Source organism: Harpia harpyja, chromosome Z, assembly GCF_026419915.1.
Source record: "Harpia harpyja isolate bHarHar1 chromosome Z, bHarHar1 primary haplotype, whole genome shotgun sequence".
Taxonomy (NCBI): domain Eukaryota; kingdom Metazoa; phylum Chordata; class Aves; order Accipitriformes; family Accipitridae; genus Harpia; species Harpia harpyja.
This window is the reverse complement of record NC_068969.1, coordinates 44,861,345-44,880,602: the sequence shown is the minus strand read 5'-3', so window position 1 is coordinate 44,880,602 and position 19,258 is coordinate 44,861,345. Positions and strand designations below refer to the sequence as shown.

The 19,258-nt window shown below is 40.9% G+C and overlaps 1 protein-coding gene across 5 annotated transcripts in view; it reads right to left on the bottom strand.

Moving 5' to 3' along the window:
- LVRN (laeverin) overlaps positions 1-19,258 on the bottom strand; it is a 44,565-nt gene that overhangs the window by 12,974 nt on the left and 12,333 nt on the right. For 4 of the 5 annotated variants that reach the window (XM_052778374.1, XM_052778376.1, XM_052778375.1 and 1 more), the window contains exons 4-13: positions 18,353-18,479; positions 15,972-16,126; positions 13,903-14,016; positions 8,929-9,072; positions 8,546-8,611; positions 8,345-8,410; positions 7,106-7,275; positions 5,612-5,688; positions 2,491-2,630; positions 936-991 (exon numbers count right to left, since the gene is read on the bottom strand). In XM_052778374.1, coding sequence (XP_052634334.1) covers positions 936-991; positions 2,491-2,630; positions 5,612-5,688; positions 7,106-7,275; positions 8,345-8,410; positions 8,546-8,611; positions 8,929-9,072; positions 13,903-14,016; positions 15,972-16,126; positions 18,353-18,479 — 1,115 coding nt within the window. The remainder of the gene's footprint in view (positions 1-935; positions 992-2,490; positions 2,631-5,611; positions 5,689-7,105; positions 7,276-8,344; positions 8,411-8,545; positions 8,612-8,928; positions 9,073-13,902; positions 14,017-15,971; positions 16,127-18,352; positions 18,480-19,258) is intronic. The other variant, XM_052778377.1, reaches the window with a different exon arrangement.

Sequence of the window (19,258 nt, the reverse complement as noted above, 5' to 3'; positions counted from 1 at the left end):
TGGAAAAATAAAATAAATAAAAAACAATGGTGCTTTTAAGAGCTGAACTCTCAAAACATTTATTACAGAGCACAGTGCTACTATCAAAGTAACAGGACAAATGTTAGATTTAACAACTTCAGCATGGCATTTCTGTGCTTTAGTGTGGAATTAGCACAGAATTAATTTCTTCCCAATAAAATTCCAATTCAAGCCCCTCTCCTCCAGAACAAAAACATTTCTAGTGTACTTACATAGGAGCACAGTTCTATACTTCACAGTTACATTCCTTATTAAATACTAGTTTTGAGCTCTCTTATGAGAAAGGACATTTTTATGAGAGGAGGAATGGGAATTTTTAATTCCTGGTCTCAGAGCTACCTCCACAAGCTCTGAGGGGGGGGCAGTATGCTTTGGCCACCTCCTCCCTGAGCTCCCACACCATAGGTGTCTGATGCTTTTGGGGTCTCTGGTACATTTGAGGCACAGACATATTTATTGCTTCTTCAGCTCACTACAGTACTGGTGATCTCTCTAGCACCACAGACACAAGCAACTGAGTCATCCATCAGCAAGGGAAATGAAAGAGGTATTAAGAGTGATGCAGGACAGCATAGCTGAAATAGCCCAGAATAAATTAAGGGAAATTCAGACTGTTCATTCAGAATCTTTTTTCTGTTACAACAAATGTAGGTTCATCCCTAAAAAACTCATGGCAGTCCCGTTATTTAAAATATTTCCTAAGAGCTGGAACAAAAGTTAAACGCAATTTTGAAAGAAATCACTGACCACTGATGGAAGAATGGATTAAATACTTAACTCCCCCACCATTTTGTCAAAACAGCTGTTGTTTTTCTGATGCACATATGGGTAGGAATGAACAAAGCAGAAGTAGCAATGTTGAATGCAGTCATGTAGTTTAATTGTTTTCTATGACATATTCAAAACATACTTACTGTGTCAATGCAAAAACATCATCTATCAGCTGGAACCTGCTGACAGCAGGAATAGCCTGCAGAAAGCATTCATGTGGTGTTAATAGATCTAAACATGTCATTAAGAGTTTAAAAAATCTTTACTATGTTTCAGAAGGATAAGACAAGTCCATAACACTTTTTCTAAGATGAAATCTTCTACAAAACGTCATAAAATGGATCCTGCATTTTAAGCTAAAATAATGTACGTGCTTTTAGGGATGTTTACATATATAAAAATATATAAATAGACAGTTACATAATATATTTATATATATAAATGTACAGCTACAGTACATTAAGCATGGAATTTCAAGACCCCTTATACTTGCATGCTGTAATGAAAATTAAAATACAGAAACACTACATATCCTACAAATATCCTAGTTACATAGTTTCAGTACATTTTTTCCTTTTGAGGCTTCAGTTCAGAATACGTACTCAGATTAGTCCAGAGCAGAGTGTCTGGCTCTATCATGAATTAAATGACTGAGGCAGAGCCGTGGGTGAACCGCTGCCTACAGCTCCTGCTCTCACGAGGACTGCTGGTCCCTCCTCAACTCCACCCCTTCAGCTCAGCCGCTGCTTGAGCAAACCTTCCCACCGACTGGTGCCAAAAACCAGCCCCACATCAGCACACACCTAATTTCCTGCTGACTTAGATATGCTGTGAAAGAAAAAAGCCTAGAAGAAAGGAAGCCAGTGTGCCGTAGAAAGGTTTTAACCACACTGCATGCTCTGCTCGGCCTCGCGTCCAGACCTGGAGAAGTCGCCTGGCTGCACTGATTACTATTATGCTGAAATCTTAAACTTTCTCACCGTTGTTACCAAAACGAATGAGCTGACATTACTACTAGAGCTTCTAGGGTTAGGCAACATTAAATACTATGCAACCCCATATACAGCCACAGGTATAGGCTGTTCTGTGCCACTTTCACCTTCAGCCCAGGCTGTGGCAACTCAGAGGTGGGATGAAATCTACTCTGAGTTATAGTGTCTATAGAGGACTGAAAGAGCCCAAGTAGAACTGATTGGATCTTCTCTTCTAAGAAAAATCTCCACCAAAAAAAAAACCCAAACCAACCAAAAACCCCAAGCCAGATGATTTTTTTTTTTAAATTTCACTGGCAGAAACATTGTGGTTTGAGGAAATGTGGAAATAAAAAGCTTTCTCCCAGCTTTCCTTCTCCATGGTTACCTAACAGCAGATAAAGCTCAGTCACACATCCATACCGATAACTCTTTGAGCCAAATTTAAGAGATTGGAAGAACCACAAGCTGTTAAGACAACTTTGAAGACAGAATGCCATCTTATATCATTTTCATGCTTATGTGAAACTATTTTGGCCTGTTCCTCTTCCACTATGGAAGGCTGCCAGTAGCTTTAGTGATGCAACAGTGGATCATTTCTTCTTAGGTGATATATGAGTTTCTCATTATTTCAGGTTTTCATCACTGTGATTACTGGTAAGAACTGCAAGAAGAAATAGATGGAAAGACTCTGTTTATAAGCTTGAGAAAACAAATACAATCTTACCTTTGGATCATTTTCAAGCAAGCGTGCTAATCTTTTTAAGTTTAATTGATCATAGTTCACTCTGTAGTATCCACTTAAATTTACATTGAGCAGGATCCAGTCATATTCTGACTCCGATACTTGCATTTCAGGAAACACTTCTGTAAAGTGACATTAAAATGTATCACTTTATTTCTGCGCACTGCTAAATTCTCTTGCATTTATAAACATTGGACTTGGTGTTCCTCTGAGACCTGAGACGCAATTTTGAGGTTGGACTCAAAGAGAATCCCCCAAAAGCTCAGTGCATTTGTGAACTCTGCTCTACACAGCAGAAGAACTTCAACAAGCAACTGACCCCTCAGGTACTGAGCACCTTGAGATGACAAAGGGGATGCAGAAGACCCACTCTGCTCCCACCCTTTAGCTCATAGAGTTCAGAAAGGTTACACAAGAATAAACAATCGGGATGAGGAGCAATGCCCTCACATGCCTGCTACAGGGCATGCACCCCCAGCACGCCTGCTGCTGCCAGTGCTGCTCCAAAACACAACGCTCAGTACCTTAAGGAAGAACCGACTACCTACCAGTATTCACATAAATGGAGATCAAGGAAAGCAAAACAGCTAAGTTTATGCAAGAGACAAGTAATCAAAAACATTTATTTTAAATAATAGTCCCATAGTCCTTTTGAGTTACATCACTCACTGAAGGCATCCTTCTGCAGTCCCATTTCATCTCACTACTACCTACTTTATGTGTGCTTGTCTGATTACTTGCTCCTGATAGCCTACAGTACCTCTGAAGGAGCCAGTGCAGCCCTGAAGGCTCTAAGCTGCCTCATCAGAAGAGGATTCAAATGCTGCTTTAACTGGTTACAATCATCCCAATTTAAGAAGGCAAACTCTCTTAAGACAATAAATCAACACTGGCGAGTAGTCTAGACCCAGCACTGCTTTACTGTGAACAGAAGACTGAGACTTCAATGTGTTTTGACAGAGCAAGTACTCCAGGATTCATTCTCAGTCATCTTCACAAGTTAAATGAGACGGAAAAGTGGCACAAGACAGACACTGGCTTAACCATTTAAAAACAGCATGGGTGACTAGAATATGGCAGTAGCAGTACTTCCTCTATTATGGCATATTGGTTCAATGCTCTGCTAATCATTAAGAGCACTTTTAGATCCGGCTAAAATAGCAAAACTATGGTCCTCCACTCCCCAGGCTGAGTGAAACATGTTCTACCATAACAACACTATCCTCCTAGTGTGTCTTTCTTTTGCTGTGCAGACATCTCACTCAGAGGCAGTGACCAACACAATTATATGGGCAGAAGCTAAGTATGCAGGAGTTGCCTGCGGAGCCCTAAAACAACAGGACAGGCTTTTAACACTGTACAGTGCAGCACTGAATGAACATACTTGGCTGCTGGTAGCAGCCCAGCTTGGAGCTTGGAGTTTAATTTAACCTGCTTAGAAGTAAGATAAATCAGCTCCTGCAGAGCTCTTTGCAGCAAAAACACACATAAGCAAAATCACTTTTGAGATGTCTCCTCTTTATGTATCATTACGCCACTGCAACAACTATTCAAAAATTCAAGTTAAAACTCTACTTTGTACCAAATCCCTCATTTTCATTTATCAAAACCATTCTGATGAATAGCTCTGAATGATAACATAGCAGTTCTCCACCAGAAGCCATTTCAATCTCACAGGAACAAAATGGTAACTGAATTTAAAATTACCCTTAACAATTCTAGCATTGTAAGAAACCATTTGGTTTATTTATGTATGAAAAAGTCAAAAAGAAAAGTATTATCTTTTTAATCTTAAAATGTGAATGCAAATTCCTTGACTGAGTAGTCTCTGGTAAGTTTGATACATGGCTTTCAAATACAAGTGGAATGTGTTTTAAAGACTGAATTTCTACTTCATCATAGTCCCTTCAGGCAGATGCAACATGATGGGGTTTTTTAATAACTTCTGTAGCTCTTAAGTCACACAGTGGGTGAGGAAACAGAATTGGTATCACTTCAATAACACAAGCTTAGCACATGACCCAGTTCTTCCAAGCAAGTGCTGCCTAACAATTCTTTTCCGCCAATTTTCTAAATTTTCACCTTAGCAATCATTGGTTTATTTAACTTTAAAACATTCAGAGGAATAAACATCCACTGTTTGCTTATTGTCCATATACTGTGAAATCATCACTCAAGCTATCTTATTGCCTGAAAAAGACGGAAAGTAGCTTCAAACCACTGCAAACAGAGGGTGGAGAGCTGCAATATGCACACAGCATATTGTAGTTTTGCTTTAAGCATTCCACAAACATATCAGTCTCTGCATTTCCTTGTAACTGATTCAAAACCTGGTGGAGTTCAGGGCTGACTTGCCAAAGAAAAATTATTACTCCACTCTAATTTAAATTATATTTCTTCTTTCTCAAAAAATTATAGCTGTTTATTGGAAAACACTGAGATGAAGAACTGAATTTTGTATTTGATTGGAGATGCCCATAAACCCACTTTTCTATCGTAAACCTTTAAAACTTTTAAAAATCCCACTCTTTTGGTAAGAGGGGGTTTTGCATTTAATTTGCATAAACAAATTAAACTAAATGGTGTTGAAAATATTAATTTCCTGTTTTTATAGATATCCATGTGTGACAATGTTAGGTCACTTCACACAGATGGTTTTAATTTTTTCAGTCTTGTATCTACTATTTGAGCTGATCATTTGCTGATATATCACAGCTGAGATCCTACCTATACTCAAAAGCTGTCATTAACATCAATGGGATCTGCTGGGGTAAGAATACTACAGAAGCATGAAGAGCTAAGAGTTTGGATTTGTGTACACAATGACAAAATCAAAATTATTGTGGAAATCTCTACTCGTGTTCCATCGTATTATTAACAACATACACTAAAGTTTGATGCAACATAGAAAAAACCAATCTATTAACCTATTTGAAAATCTGTTGCTATTGTAACACAAAATTAGCACAACAGATAAACATAGGTATTTCTGTAATAAAGTTTTATCTCCCTATTCAATTCAAATATATCCTCTGTTTCTAGAAGAATTAGGTGTGGTTTTGTCAGCTTGGTTTTAGCATGTATGAACAAATACATTACTTACTGCTGCTTTTATCTAGCCACATTAAGGGTTGTGATGATCCATTTCTCATCCAAGAAATAGGAATAATCCATGTGTTACTTGACAAAAAGAAGAGATAATATCATTAATTCTTATGCTTAAAAAAAACCCTCTCAGCTGATGCTCAACTAGATTGCAGATGAATTCCTTCTTACAAGAATCTCCATCTACCTTCTCTCTTCCCTGATGCACAAAACTTCCTCAGACAGTGATACTTATGCTGGATCAGCACTTAGGTTCATTAAAGATAAGGGAGTTTTAGCATGGCTTTAAATAGGCAGTCACGTCTAGTAAATTGTTCGATGCTAGGTATTTGAATACCGCTGTACCTCTGTGCTCTGGCTTTCCTTCTTCAGGCAATAATTTTATTCACTTATTACACTTCACCCTATTTCTAGAGAACATAAAGCTCCTTTTCAGGAGGGCCCCAGGCAAGCAATGTAACTGTAATTCTGACAACTACAATTTCCTTTCTGAAGGAATGTAAAACTCCTGGCAAAAACAGATGAGAGCTTCAAAACCCTGAAAAATTCTGTAACACATGATGTGGATTTTCTTACATTCACATGGTATTGCCTCTTGCTAACTACAGTAAAGTAACATTTGTAACTTGGAACTCCTTATCTGAGCTAACCAGAAGTGCTGAATGGACCAACACTCTGCAATTCCAGGAGCTTGGGACCAAAGGAAACTCTGTGGTTCTCATCAACATTTCTTTTGGCTGTTTGTATGACCAGCAATAGCAGCCAGGGAGAAACTGCTTTGGGTTTTGCTCTCCTTTATGCTTCTTCCCCACATGAGAACCCATCTCATGGGCCCTGTCCAGGCATCCTAATGCTCATGACAGCTGCTGAATTTCATGAAAGTTCAAACTCTAGTCATGAGTTTCCAAAGTGGGTGACCAAAGGCAGCTTCTTCTATCACCATTTTTAGGCATCTAAATAAGAGCACAGATTTCAGAAGCACCAGGCACTCAGCAATGTTCACTGACAGGAAGGTTAGAGCTGCATGTCAGGTACTCAGCACTTTCTGAGAAAGGGGTCATTTATATAAGTACTTAAATGCAACCAACCCCTTTACCCTTGCCAAGCAGAAGCAGCTGAGAATATGTGCACTGGAAAGAAGCTACAGCATCGTTCATCCAGGTCCCCAGTCCATACAGCTGAGGAATGAGGAAAGAAGAAAATGCCAGGCAAAACTCCTGCCCTGCAACCTATTCATGGCCTGTGGCTGTCCTTAAAAAGTCATTATGTGGCTGGAAAAGTCACTACTCCAGAGGAAAGCAACCTTATGGCAAAACAAGCCGCTTGCAGAACAACTGCAAACTCCAGTCTCATACAGATTTTACTTGACAGCTTGTGACAAGAAAAAACATAAAGTTAAAAAATCAGATGGTCAAAACATAATGTCCTAACTGAAGAGTTTCCTGCAAAAAATAGGGAATAAACATACAATAAAAATACAAGCTAAACATACTTGTAAGAATCAGTACTCTTTTCATTCTTTTTATTAAGAAATTGTTCCTGACTGATTGTGCCAGTGGTTAGATTTAATGTTAAAACTGGAAACCCATTTTGGCATGTCCAGGAATCCATTATTTGTTTTACAGGTGCTGGCAACTGAACTTCATCCTGTGCATCTATGACCTGCAAGAGAAACAGGAATTAGAAATATTTATGATAGACAGGTACTTACTGATACTGCTTCAGCAACACTGTGGGGGTTATTCTAACATATTAGAGAAAATATAACTGCTTAGCAGTTTGCTATTCTTGGATTCATGAAAAAAAAAAAGTAACAAAGTCCCAAGGACATTATTGACATTATAATAAAGACAGCATAAGCCTTTTTAGGAATTATGAAATACTGAGATGACATTTCTCATTCTTACAACCTCACTGCTAGCCTTTCTCTTTTTAGTGTTAATATACTTACACCCTGGTATGGCTATGACAAACTTAATTTGCTAATTTCATTCAAATAAAGCTGCTGGAACACAAAGATTTTTAAGTGACTATGTAATGAACAAACTGAATAGTAAAGACAAATTGAAAAAGATATGAAGCTAGAGTCCCAACTATTGTGAACAGGTACACTCTTTGTTGGCTTAAAAGACATGGCTGCCTTGCATATCTGAAATAGTGGCACTCCGTTCTTAACCTAAGTCTGAGTCTGCAACACAATGGAAGCCTTCTTCAGAGGAACAGGAAAGTGGAATTTTAAAAAATAAACCTATTATTAGCACCTGTTTTCTTATTCAGATTTCTGCCAAAACCAGTAAAGGTTAAAATGCTGAGCTACTGCCCTGGGTATAGACATTGCTGGATCTGTGACATATCAGCATCTTTGATCATCAAGCCCAGAGCATCACACACTTTGATCTGGCAAAACTTAAGAAGCTCCAGAGGAATAGGCTATGCAATTTCATGTAGGCTTAGGCAATCTCCATGAAACCCAAAACTCCACCTGGCCCTGATTTCCCATCTCATCTCTCTACTCCTTGTACTTAGCTCCACTGATCTCAGGTGCAGTAAAGCAACCAAATAAACACTTGTGAAGACAATAGCCAAAAGAGCCAGCAAAGCAAATTCTATGGAAGAGAAAGACTGCACTAGGGATAGCCAAATTCCAGTGCAGTCTTCTACAAATAGTATATGCCTTAAATTTGGACTGTGCCAAACACCAGAGCAAGAATAATAGAGATAAAATTAGTACCATCTGTATGTGGGTCCAGAGATCATCCTGGTTAGCATTTGAGAAGGAAAATTCTTTCAGATACAACTGTAGGGAAACAAACACAAGCATCAGAATTCATGAGGGTTCAATGAAAAACACCAGCAAGGCAAACAGCAATTTGTACAATTGTAATTTTCAAGCTTGTAAGTCAAGATGATGGTATTAGTTTTTCAAACTTACAGTAAGTGCTCTGATAAACAACTTCTGAGTCAGGAAACCAGAAAGCATCCAGGTAATAGAAGCCCCCTGGAGTACAAAAAAAGCTGTGAGAAAACATGAATTACTATTGCAATTATTATTGCAGTATTTTTTCAAACTACATTCCAGAGAACTTAGGCTACTCCTACATTTCATGTTTCACGGGAGTTAAAAATGTTTTCACCATTTCTTTCATAGCCAAATGGATCTGCAACATCCAATAAACTTGTGTGTGCAGCAGAAACAAATTTTGAATGATAAATCAACCTACAAAAAGCACTGTAATTCAACAGTTCCTCTCAAAACTACTTTGTACCATTAGTTTAGAATATACAAGAAACAGGAAGAATTTTGTATTTTCTAACCTTGTTGTACGTGATGCTGTCAAACAGAGACATTAAAGAAAATGATCCTTTGATCTTGTCTTCACTCTCTGACAGTGATCGAACTCCTATTTCATTGTCTTCCCTTAAGACAGGTTGTACAACACGATCATAAAAGATTTTATCCTGCAAGAAGAAGACAAATCTAAGTGAGCTGAACAGATTCTCAGGACAGAATGTAGATTATGGGATTAGCACTAACAGAAATAGTCTGTCAATAAACAAGGAACGATCCATTTCCCTCCTCCCTAACTTTCCCATGAAGTAAAAGGGACCGTATACCCAATCCTAACACTTTCCAAAAGCAACATTAGCAGTCAGTGAAAATTTGACATCTGAGAAGACTGTGAGCTTGGGCCTGGCAAAGGCAATTACAGTGTAATCCTGTATTGGCTTTGCGTGGCAAGGTTTTGGTAGCGTGGGGGGTTACAGGGGTGGCTTCTGTGAGAAGCTGCTAGAAGCTTCCCCTGTGTCCGACAGAGCCAATGCCAGCCGGCTCCAAGTCGGACCTGCCGCTGGCCGAGGCCAAGCCCATCAGCAACAGTAGTAGTGCCTCTGGGATAACAGATTTCAGAAGGGAAAAAAAAGTTGCAGCGGGCACAGAAACTGCAGCTGAAGAGAGGATCGAGAATATCTGAGAGCAACAACCCTGCAGACCCCCAGGTCAGTGAAGAAGGAGGGGGAGGAGGTGCTCCAGGCGCCAGAGCAGAGATTCCCCTGCAGCCCGTGGGGAAGACCATGGTGAGGCAGGCTGTCCCCCTGCAGCCCAGGGAGGTCCACAGTGGAGAGATATCCACCTGCAGCCTGGGGAGGACCCCACGCCAGAGCAGGTGGGTGCCCAAAGGAGGCTGTGACCCCGTGGGAGCCCGCACTGGAGCAGGCTCCTGGCAGGATCTGTGGACTCATGGAGAGAGGAGCCCACGCTGGAGCAGGTTTTCTGGCAGGACCTGTGACCCCGCAGGGGACCCACGCTGGAGCAGTGTGCTCCTGAAGGACTGCACGCCATGGAAGGGACCCACGTTGGAGAAGTTCGTGGAGGACTGTCTCCCGTGGGAGGGACCCCATGCTGGAGCAGGGGAAGAGTGTGAGGAGTCCTGCCCCTGAGGAGGATGAAGTGGCAGAGACAACGTGTGATGAACTGACCCCAACCCCCATTCCCCATTCCCCTGCACCGCTGGCGGGGGTTGGCAGAGAATCCGGGAGTGAAGTTGTGCCCGGGAAGAAGGGAGGGGTGGAGGGAAGGTGTTCTGAGAGTTGGTTTTATTTCTCATTACCCTGCTCTGGTTGATTGGCAATAAATTAAGTTAATTTTCCCCAAGTTGAGTCTGTTTTGTCCATGACGGTAATTGGTGAGTGATCTCTCCTGTCCTTATCTCAACCCACGAGCCCTTTGTTATATTTTCTCTCCCTTGTCCAGCTCAGCAGGGGAGTGATAGAACAGCTTTGGTGGGCACCTGGCGTCCAGACAGGGTCAACCCACCACAAATCCTCAGGGAAAAGTAAGTCAACTATATTAAATAGCAAATGAACACATACTGGAAAGTGAAAACCTGTATCTCATTTATATCTGTATGTCGTTAATATGGCAGCATTTTCTCCTAAATTCTCTGTTTCTCCTGCTGCAACCCTGAGTAATAACCTAAAAACTAAGCTACTGAGGGTAGTAAGGTTTAACAGTGCAGCATTTCTGCTGTAATCAGGTGAGAAATATGGAAGGGAAATGGGTCCTTTGGTGTCAATCAGTGAAGTTCTCTTTTTGTCAAATGATGATTCAATTTCCCCCAGCTGAGTGTCTGTCCCATGATGGGATGGAAAATGACATAATTACAAAGGCAAAGAAAAAACCCTAAATTTTTAAAACACTGCAGGCCACTTTGAGTACTTCTGCTTCTTAAGGAGAAAAACAGGTTTCCAATTAATGGGATCAAATTTGTTGACCATTTTTCTCCTTATAAACAGCCAGTAAATTTAATTTTCATGGTTCAATTTGTAATTGGGTGGTGACCAGTGGCACAAAGTCTAGTTGGAGGCCCGTAACTAGCACTGTACCCCAGGGGCAAATGTTGGGTCCAGTCCCATTCACATCTTCATTAATGGTCTGGATGATGGTGCAGAGTATACCCTCAGCAAGTTTGCAGATGACACAAAACTGGGAGGAGTGGCTGATACACCAAAGGGTTGTGCTGCCATCCTGAGGGACCTGGAGAGGCTGGAGAAATGGGCTGACAGGAACCTCATGAAGTTCAACAAGGGGAAGTGCAAAGTCCTACAGCTGGGGAGGAACAACCCGAGGCACCAGTACGTGCTGGGAGCCACCCAGCTGGAAAGCAGCTTTGCAAAAAAGGACCTGGGGACACGAAGGACACCAAGCTGAACAGGAACTAGCAATGTGTCCTTGCAGTAAAAAAGGCTAATGGTATCTAGAGCTGCATTAGGAGAAGTATTGCCAGCAGGTCAAGGGAGATGATCCTTCCTCTCTACTCAGCACTATTTGAGGACACACCTGGAGTGTTGGGTCCAGCGCTGGGCTCCCCAGTAGAGGAAAGATACAGAGCTACTGGAGAGAGTCCAGCAAAGGTCACAAAGATGATGAAGGGACTGGAGCATCTCTCCTATGAGGAAAAAGGTTCAGAGAGCTGGGACTGTTCAGCCTGGAGAAGAGAAGACTCAAGTGGGATCTCATCAATGTATATAAAGACCTGAAGGGAGGGTGCAAAGAAGATGGAGTCAGGCTCTTTCCAGTGGTGCCCAGTGACAGGACGAGAGGCAATGGGCACAAACTGAAACACAGGAGGTTCCCTCTGAACATCAGGAAACACTTTTTCATTTTGAGGATGACCAAGCACTGGCACAGGTGGCCCTGAGAGATGGTGAGTCTCCCACCTTGTAGATATATTCAACAGCTGCCTTGACATGGTCCTGGGCAACTGGCTGTAGGTGGCCCTGCCTGAGCAGAGGGTTGGACCACATGATCTCCAGAGGTCCCTCCTAACCTCAGCCATTCTGTGATCCTGTGAATGTGTATGGCCCACAAAACTGCACAAAGCCCTGTATTCTCACACCTGTGTAATTTACTCTGGATTTCCAAGACACACCACATAACTGTAATTTATCAAATGGAATTACTGCCCAGTATTAAAATTTACTTTATGGATGTAAATAAAATGGCACTTGTTCATTTTTAGAAAGGCAAGCTTCTAAATGAAAAGATTAAAATTAAAAAGGAGACAAGGATTTATTTCCAATTTGAAATTTGGTGGCCTTTATACTTTTCAATGATATTAAAATACTGCATTACAGAGATTAAAGTGAGCTGTTGTTGAAGTTCAAAGCAGAAGGTTTGCATATCCCATGACCTAAAAATCCTTCTGACAGAATTTGTTTGACATGCCTGTATTAGTTTCCAGTTAAGCATGTAATTAATGACTTTGGTGAATTAGAAAAGGAAAGTGACAAACAGTATTTCATCTGAGCCAAATAAAAAGCAGACTGGTTTCACCACAGTCTTGGGCCTGCCCAAACTAAAGGCGTCTCCTTTTTTCAGAAGCTGAGGGCACTGTGCACAGATATTTGTGATTGCACAGGTGAGTACACCTCATCTCATGGCTACAGTTAGCAGCACCCATCCTGTCTCAGAGTTTAACAGTCGATGGAGTTTTCTAATATGCTATGGGATTTACGCTTATTCCCATTTGTGCAGAACAGGAGGGAGTTTTACTCTGCTGTCGGATTAGCTATGTGCATTATATTTGCCTTACCTACAACCAGACATCCATAGACCCAGTGGGGTAAAGAGACTCAAAATGGCACGTCTTAGTCACTGCCTGGTAAAGATACCTGACCTATGGGATGCTTGGAAAAGAGCTTGGACAGGCAGGGAGACAAACCATCAGCTACAGGACCCAGGAGAGAAGGCTGGGTTTGCTACATGACAGATCTAGGGCAAAACACGAACTCCTTGTCACTGCAGAATCAGAGCTGTCCACCTATCCTCTGCACCAGCTGTAGAAGAGCTAGGTATGATCACAGCCCCCAGCAGATGGAGACCCTCCAGGGAAGAATCAAGACCTGCTGGGCTTTCCCCAGGGAGTTAAATTACTAATACCATGTGTGTACGGAAGGGTTAAAAGATGGAATTTTGGTCCATGGATGAACACTGGGTAAGAAGTAGATAACTGAGAAAAGCGCAGTCAGCACAGGGAACAGATAGTTTATTGTCTGTTGTTTGAAATGCTGACCACAGGAGTAAGAAAGTTGAGGGGAGGACATGCAGCAATGGAGGAATACAAGGCATAACACATAATTTTGCTTACCTTGTAAAAATCCTGTGATTGGCTAGAGCATAGTGGACATGACTGATGGATTATAGTAATATGCCACGTGTACAAAGCCCATGAACCAATAGACGGGATGGCTATGGCACGTGCAGCGCGCCTGACCAGTGGGTGCTTGTGCCATAGGCTCCCTATGTTGCAACTGAGACGTGTTCCAGCACTCATTGGTCACGAGTGTCGACACCCATTCCTCCGCAAATGTATAAATACCAGAGTTTTCTGAAGAGCAGTGGGCCAGTGTACGTCAAGGTCACTGTTGCCTCCGTGGGGACGCCCACGTAGAGCTGGCACCTACCGACTGCTGGGCTGAGCTCGCGGCGCAAGACGGCACAAGAATGTACAGAATGTACAGATGGTTCATCTTCTTCACAGTCCTTGGGTCGGTATGTTAATTGCTTTTTTTTGCTTTGTAAGATGCCCTTAGTGTAATGCATGGCTGTAGTTAATAAAACGCTTGCTTTTTCCCTTGTAGTCAGTCTATGTGTGTTTACCTTCTCGGGAATCCTCAAAACCACCCTAAAACACCACGGTTTAATTAAATCCCATCTCCTGCACCCTCCTTTTCTTTGTACATGCTGGAACTTTGCTACTTTAGCTTACTTCAGTAAGCGTTACTACTTACCAGTGAAATCTTAGATTCAACAAAGGTAGCTCCCAGGTACTCAAAGTAAGATGCCAGTCCCTCATTAAGCCACAGATCATTCCACCAGTTCATTGTAACCAGATTTCCAAACCACTGAAATAGAAAGAAAAAATGTCTCAACATCTCTTTGGACTGCTGTTTTCATTTTTACAGGTTAAACACACATACCTATGCTGAAGTAACTTTATTTAATGTGTACACATCAATTGAATAAGTGTCCTGGTTTCAGCTGGGATAGAGTTAACTGTCTTCCTAGTAGCTGGTACAGTGCTATGTTTTGAGTTCAGAACAAAGAATGTTGATAACACTGATGTTTTCAGTTGTTGCTCAGTAGTGTTTAGACTAAAGTCAAGGATTTTTCAGCTTCTCATGCCCAGCCAGCGAGAAAGCTGGAGGGGCACAAGAAGTTGGCACAGGACACAACCAGGGCACCTGACCCAAACTGGCCAACGGGGTATTCCATACCATGTTACGTCCCATCCAGTATAGGAACTGGGAAGTGGGGGGCAGGGATTCGCCGCTCGGGGGACTGGCTGGGTGTCGGTCGGCGGGTGGTGAGCAATTGCACTGCACATCATTTGTACATTCCAATCCTTTCATTATTGCTGTTGTCATTTTATTAGTGTTATCATTATCATTATTAGTTTCTTCTTTTCTGTTCTATTAAACCGTTCTTATCTCAACCCACGGGTTTTGCTTCTTTTCCCGATTTTCTCCCCCATCCCACTGGGTGGGGGGGAGTGAGTGAGCGGCTGCATGGTGTTTAGTTGCTGGCTGGGGTTAAACCATGACAATAAGATGCTGGATATTCCTTCAGATAGTCAAAATACAATAGCAAAAGATGCACCTTGGAAAAAATCAGAGGTTCAGGGCAGTTATTTTTTATTTGTTTTATCCACAATTTCATACCATGAGTATGGATGTCAGTGCTTTATGTCATTCTTCTACTCTATGTAATTTTAAACACTTCACAATAAAATTTAAATATCTGAAAGATCATATGAGGTTATGATTAAAAGTAGGGCACTTATCAAACAATTACAAAAACATTTTTCTATGTTCTTAACAGAAGGAAATTGTCAGGGGAATGATAAACAGAACTGGGGAAATAACCATTTCCAAAATCAGCAAATCCCTACCTTGGCAAGCAATAAAACTTCCACAACAGCTTTTACATACTTACATTTGGCAGCTCATATTTAACAAAAAACTGATCACTTGTGGATTTGTATTTTATTCATTAATTCTTAAAAACTTGAACTACTGCTTTGTTTTAAAATAGAGTTTAATTAAGTACTGACTATTGTTTCATTGGCCTGCAATAAAAACACTCTGTTCATCTGAAGGTCTGGTAAGTTACAGACCTTGTCAGAAGGGCATACAAGTGCACTAGCCAAGTTAAACTCTTTCACTAACTTTGTTGACTAAGTGCAAACAGTTGTTGCTGTGACAAACAACAGTAAATTAAACAGTCAATAAAAAAGTGAAACTGCATTATCACTCCAAACCAAGTAAGAAAAATTTTTAAAATCTCTATGAAAACTGGACCAAGGTCCAGCTACGGTGTAAAATGTGTTCATGTTAATTTTGTTCTATCATACCACAGGCTGTTTCTTACAGAAAAACAAATACCTTTTGCAATATGTAGATGCACTGCTACTACAAAAGAATACTTATCAAGTCCATTAATCCTCTCACCGAAGTACTAAGTATACTGTATATAGAGAGCACTGTGTCATTTCTACATCCCTACAGTATTTTCTAGTATGGCATTCAGGTACTGCGTAAGAAAAAGAATAAGTAGCCCATTAACAATTTTGTATCAATGAGTCCTGTGCAGTCAGTATGCAGTCTGTGATATCAGAATCTGCTTTTAATACTGATTTATCAGTGGAACATATGATCAAATAGTCTTTCAGTACTCTAGTGCTCACACCCCCTACTGTCAAATCACGATTTTTCTTCTACTAATCAGTGACTGCATCACCAGCAACCGGAAGGAAACAACCTCATAGGCAAAAAAATGTACAGAATTTTTTACCACGTGCCTGGTGTCCTAGCTCATGTGACACCATTATGGCAATCATTGCCTTTCTGCTTGTGAATTTATCACTTGGGAGGAACATCAACGATGATTCTTGGAAAGTCATTAGTCCCCAGTTTTCCATAGCACCTGCTCCAAAATCAGGCAGTGCAACCAGATCTAAATTGATTCAAACAGAGAAAAAAAAAGGTGTCTTTAAAATATTTGGAAGTAAAATGCTCACACGATTTTAATGCTCACACTGGCTCAGTGTGCAATTAAAGGATACTACATTTTAGTGGTTCTTTGCAGTATTATGGCAACACTCTTGCAAATGGTCTGTGAAATTTCTTCTTGTCATACTTTTCATCTATGACTGCCACTCTTTCAGGGAGCCACATAACAAATTCCCACGAAGCCCAGATCTGTACTGTATCTTGTACACACAAGTGTTTTGAACAAAAATGAAGGCTGTATTCTACCAATGCTAGGAGAGAATATATTCACTTCTGGCTCTCAGAAATCTTTCTCTGGATGAGTTTCTCCTGTGTTTGGGAAAGATCATACTTACATCTTTCTTCAGCCTAGCAACTGATAAAAAAAAAAATCTTGCTCTTTCAGCTCTGTGAGTAGAGGGATCCTTTCCACTCTTAGTTGAAAGGTGCCTTAGAAACATCATCTCTTTGTTTCCACAGCATGGCTGTTACCTATGTCCTCCCCTTCTGCCTCATGCACAGGGAGCAGTTTTCCAGTTCAAATGTGAGAGAGAAACATCAAGGATCTCAAAGAAAGATATAGTGTTTAAACTCAGAAGCAAAGAGCAAAATTTGGAAAAGATACATAGAACATTTTGGAAGCAGACACAAGCTTGTACTCCAAACCAGCTGACCATGAGCCAGTTTCAGTCCAAAAGCTAGGCCGTTAATGTAAGCATGGTGCTGAACCCAAGCAAAGCTAGATTGCGTCTCAGCAGGGCTTATCAGCTCAGCCTTACAGCAAAGGTATGTCACTTTTCAGTGAGGCAGCGCTCATCTAGCCAGCCTGGGGCAAGAGAGCTCCCTTGTAACTGCATCAAGATCAGGTGAAGACAAACCCTTAAACATCCCTGATTTTAAATGTGTTTATTCTTAATTTCACATTTTGAGTTTGCAATAGAAATGTCTAGCATTTACAAGGAGCTATTCTTGGTTGATCTAATCCCATTGATTTGTAAGCAAAACTTCAAAGAAAGTGGGAAATGCAGTTGGTATTGCATGACATTACAGTGGGGATTCTAATGGTATTACAGCATTCTGCGAAACTGAAATCTTACCTAAGAGGAAGCCTGCAATACTGTTCTTCTACTTCAATTTTGTAATATTTTTATACTAATGAATTGGCGTATTGACACTGATGCTAAACAGAAGAACACGACCATGAAATAGAATTGTCTACAGCCCTTGAGTAGCTGGTATGATTACTAAGATAACAAAATTTAAAGAGCGAAGACTGCATATATTACATTTTCCATAAGAAGTATAGTGAGTAATTCTGCAAGTTATTCCAGAAACACTGGGCGATAATACATTTACAAAGATGAAAATTTATTTCTTTCAAGTGCCAAAATACAGATTTGACAAATCAACAAATTACCTAGTCAAGAAAGGAGGGAAATTCTTCCCCCACAGTCCTGCAACCTGCTAAGATCATGGGCAGGTCCAAAACTCATTTTAAATAAGAACTGCCTTCTGTGTCCTCACTATTGTACAAATTTGTTTAAAAAAGCATGTTTCCTGATAATATTCATGCTGAAGGTCTTGGGAATCCAAGTACAAGTAGTGGACAAACTGTACAGTGGAAGTACGTGATGGCACCCTTTCTTCTTGACTGAAACTTGACTTAACTGACTTACCTGATGTCCATTTTAAGTAGAAACAATGTTTTCCTGCAGGAGTCTTTTTTCTGGGGAGGAATGTGCAGGAACATACAGCCAACTCACAGGTAAGACAGGGGCATATTGAAGAAAGCAAGGAATGCTTTGGGGAGACATGGGTTACAGCAAGCATGGATTTACTAGGAAGACGTAGGGACTAAAACATCCTTACCTGGTATGGTCTCATATGCATCCCAGAAATAGCCACGTGACTTAACAACTCCTTTCTATCCACTTTGTAGTCCCATCTGCCCCTTTATTAGGAAATGATGCTTTAAAAGAAAGAGTGGGATGTAAAGCTAAGAGTGCTGAGTTACGGGTTAATAAGAGCCAAAATGCAGAAAGGAGAATTCAGTAAGCTAAAGCTTAAGGGGTTTACTCCATGAATGTGGTAAGCTGTAAAAAGAGAATACTGTAAAAGAACCCATTGCTTCTATGAATGTTACACCATCAGCAGCCAATTCTGGTCCATTTAAGAAAACAAGTAATCTCACCTGTCTTTGGCAGAGGGTAGCTGACATTAAGTAAGTCTTCCAGAAATGAAAATACTGGGCCTGTAATATTTAAAGCATAGTCAACATACCCATTTTTAACTGCCTCCTTCCGAGCCCAAATACGTATCTGCAAAAAAACGAGGCAGTGTTACTTTAGACAACCCTCATATTTTCATTTTCTTTGCTTCTCTTCTGCGAATCATTGTTTGAAAATGCTGTCAATCCACACTAGACCATTCAATGAAGCTTTTAATGAAAAAAATCCCAACTCAAGTTTTGCTGGACCTAACAAAATGTGGCACAGAGCCTAACCCTGCTAAAATCTACAAAAGGCCCCAAAAGGGCCAAGATTTGAATCCAACTACACATTGCTGGAACAAACGGACTCCTGGTTTTTCTTTTATTAAATGAGAAATGCTGTAAAACTATTTAGAATCACACTTCTTAAGCCAATGTATTCCAGCCAGTGAGTCTGGGTGACAAACTTTCCTTCAGCCCACCACACGTTCTCTGAAAAGAGAGAAATGCATATTCAGAGACTATTTGCTGTCCAAACATACACATCTCTCCTCTTGAACTTTCTCACAGACTGAAACAGACCACTGGCCTCTCACTGCTGCTGGAGAAAGCAGATGACATCTCAGCAGATGACATCTGTACTTCTGAGTACCAGAGACAGAAGCAGCAAGCAAAGCTTTCCGCTGACGTGCCCATTTGCTTTGACACAGTACTGAAAAGGGCAGCTGCTTGTCCAAGGTGATGGAGTAGACTGAGAAAAGGTTTCTGTCTCCATCATGTATCTCTGGACGTGAGACCCCTCCAGGTGCCTAGCAGCTCAGAACTCCCACATTTCTTGCATCTAAATGCAATACATTTGGTCTCACAAGTAGCTGCACAGCCAAACCC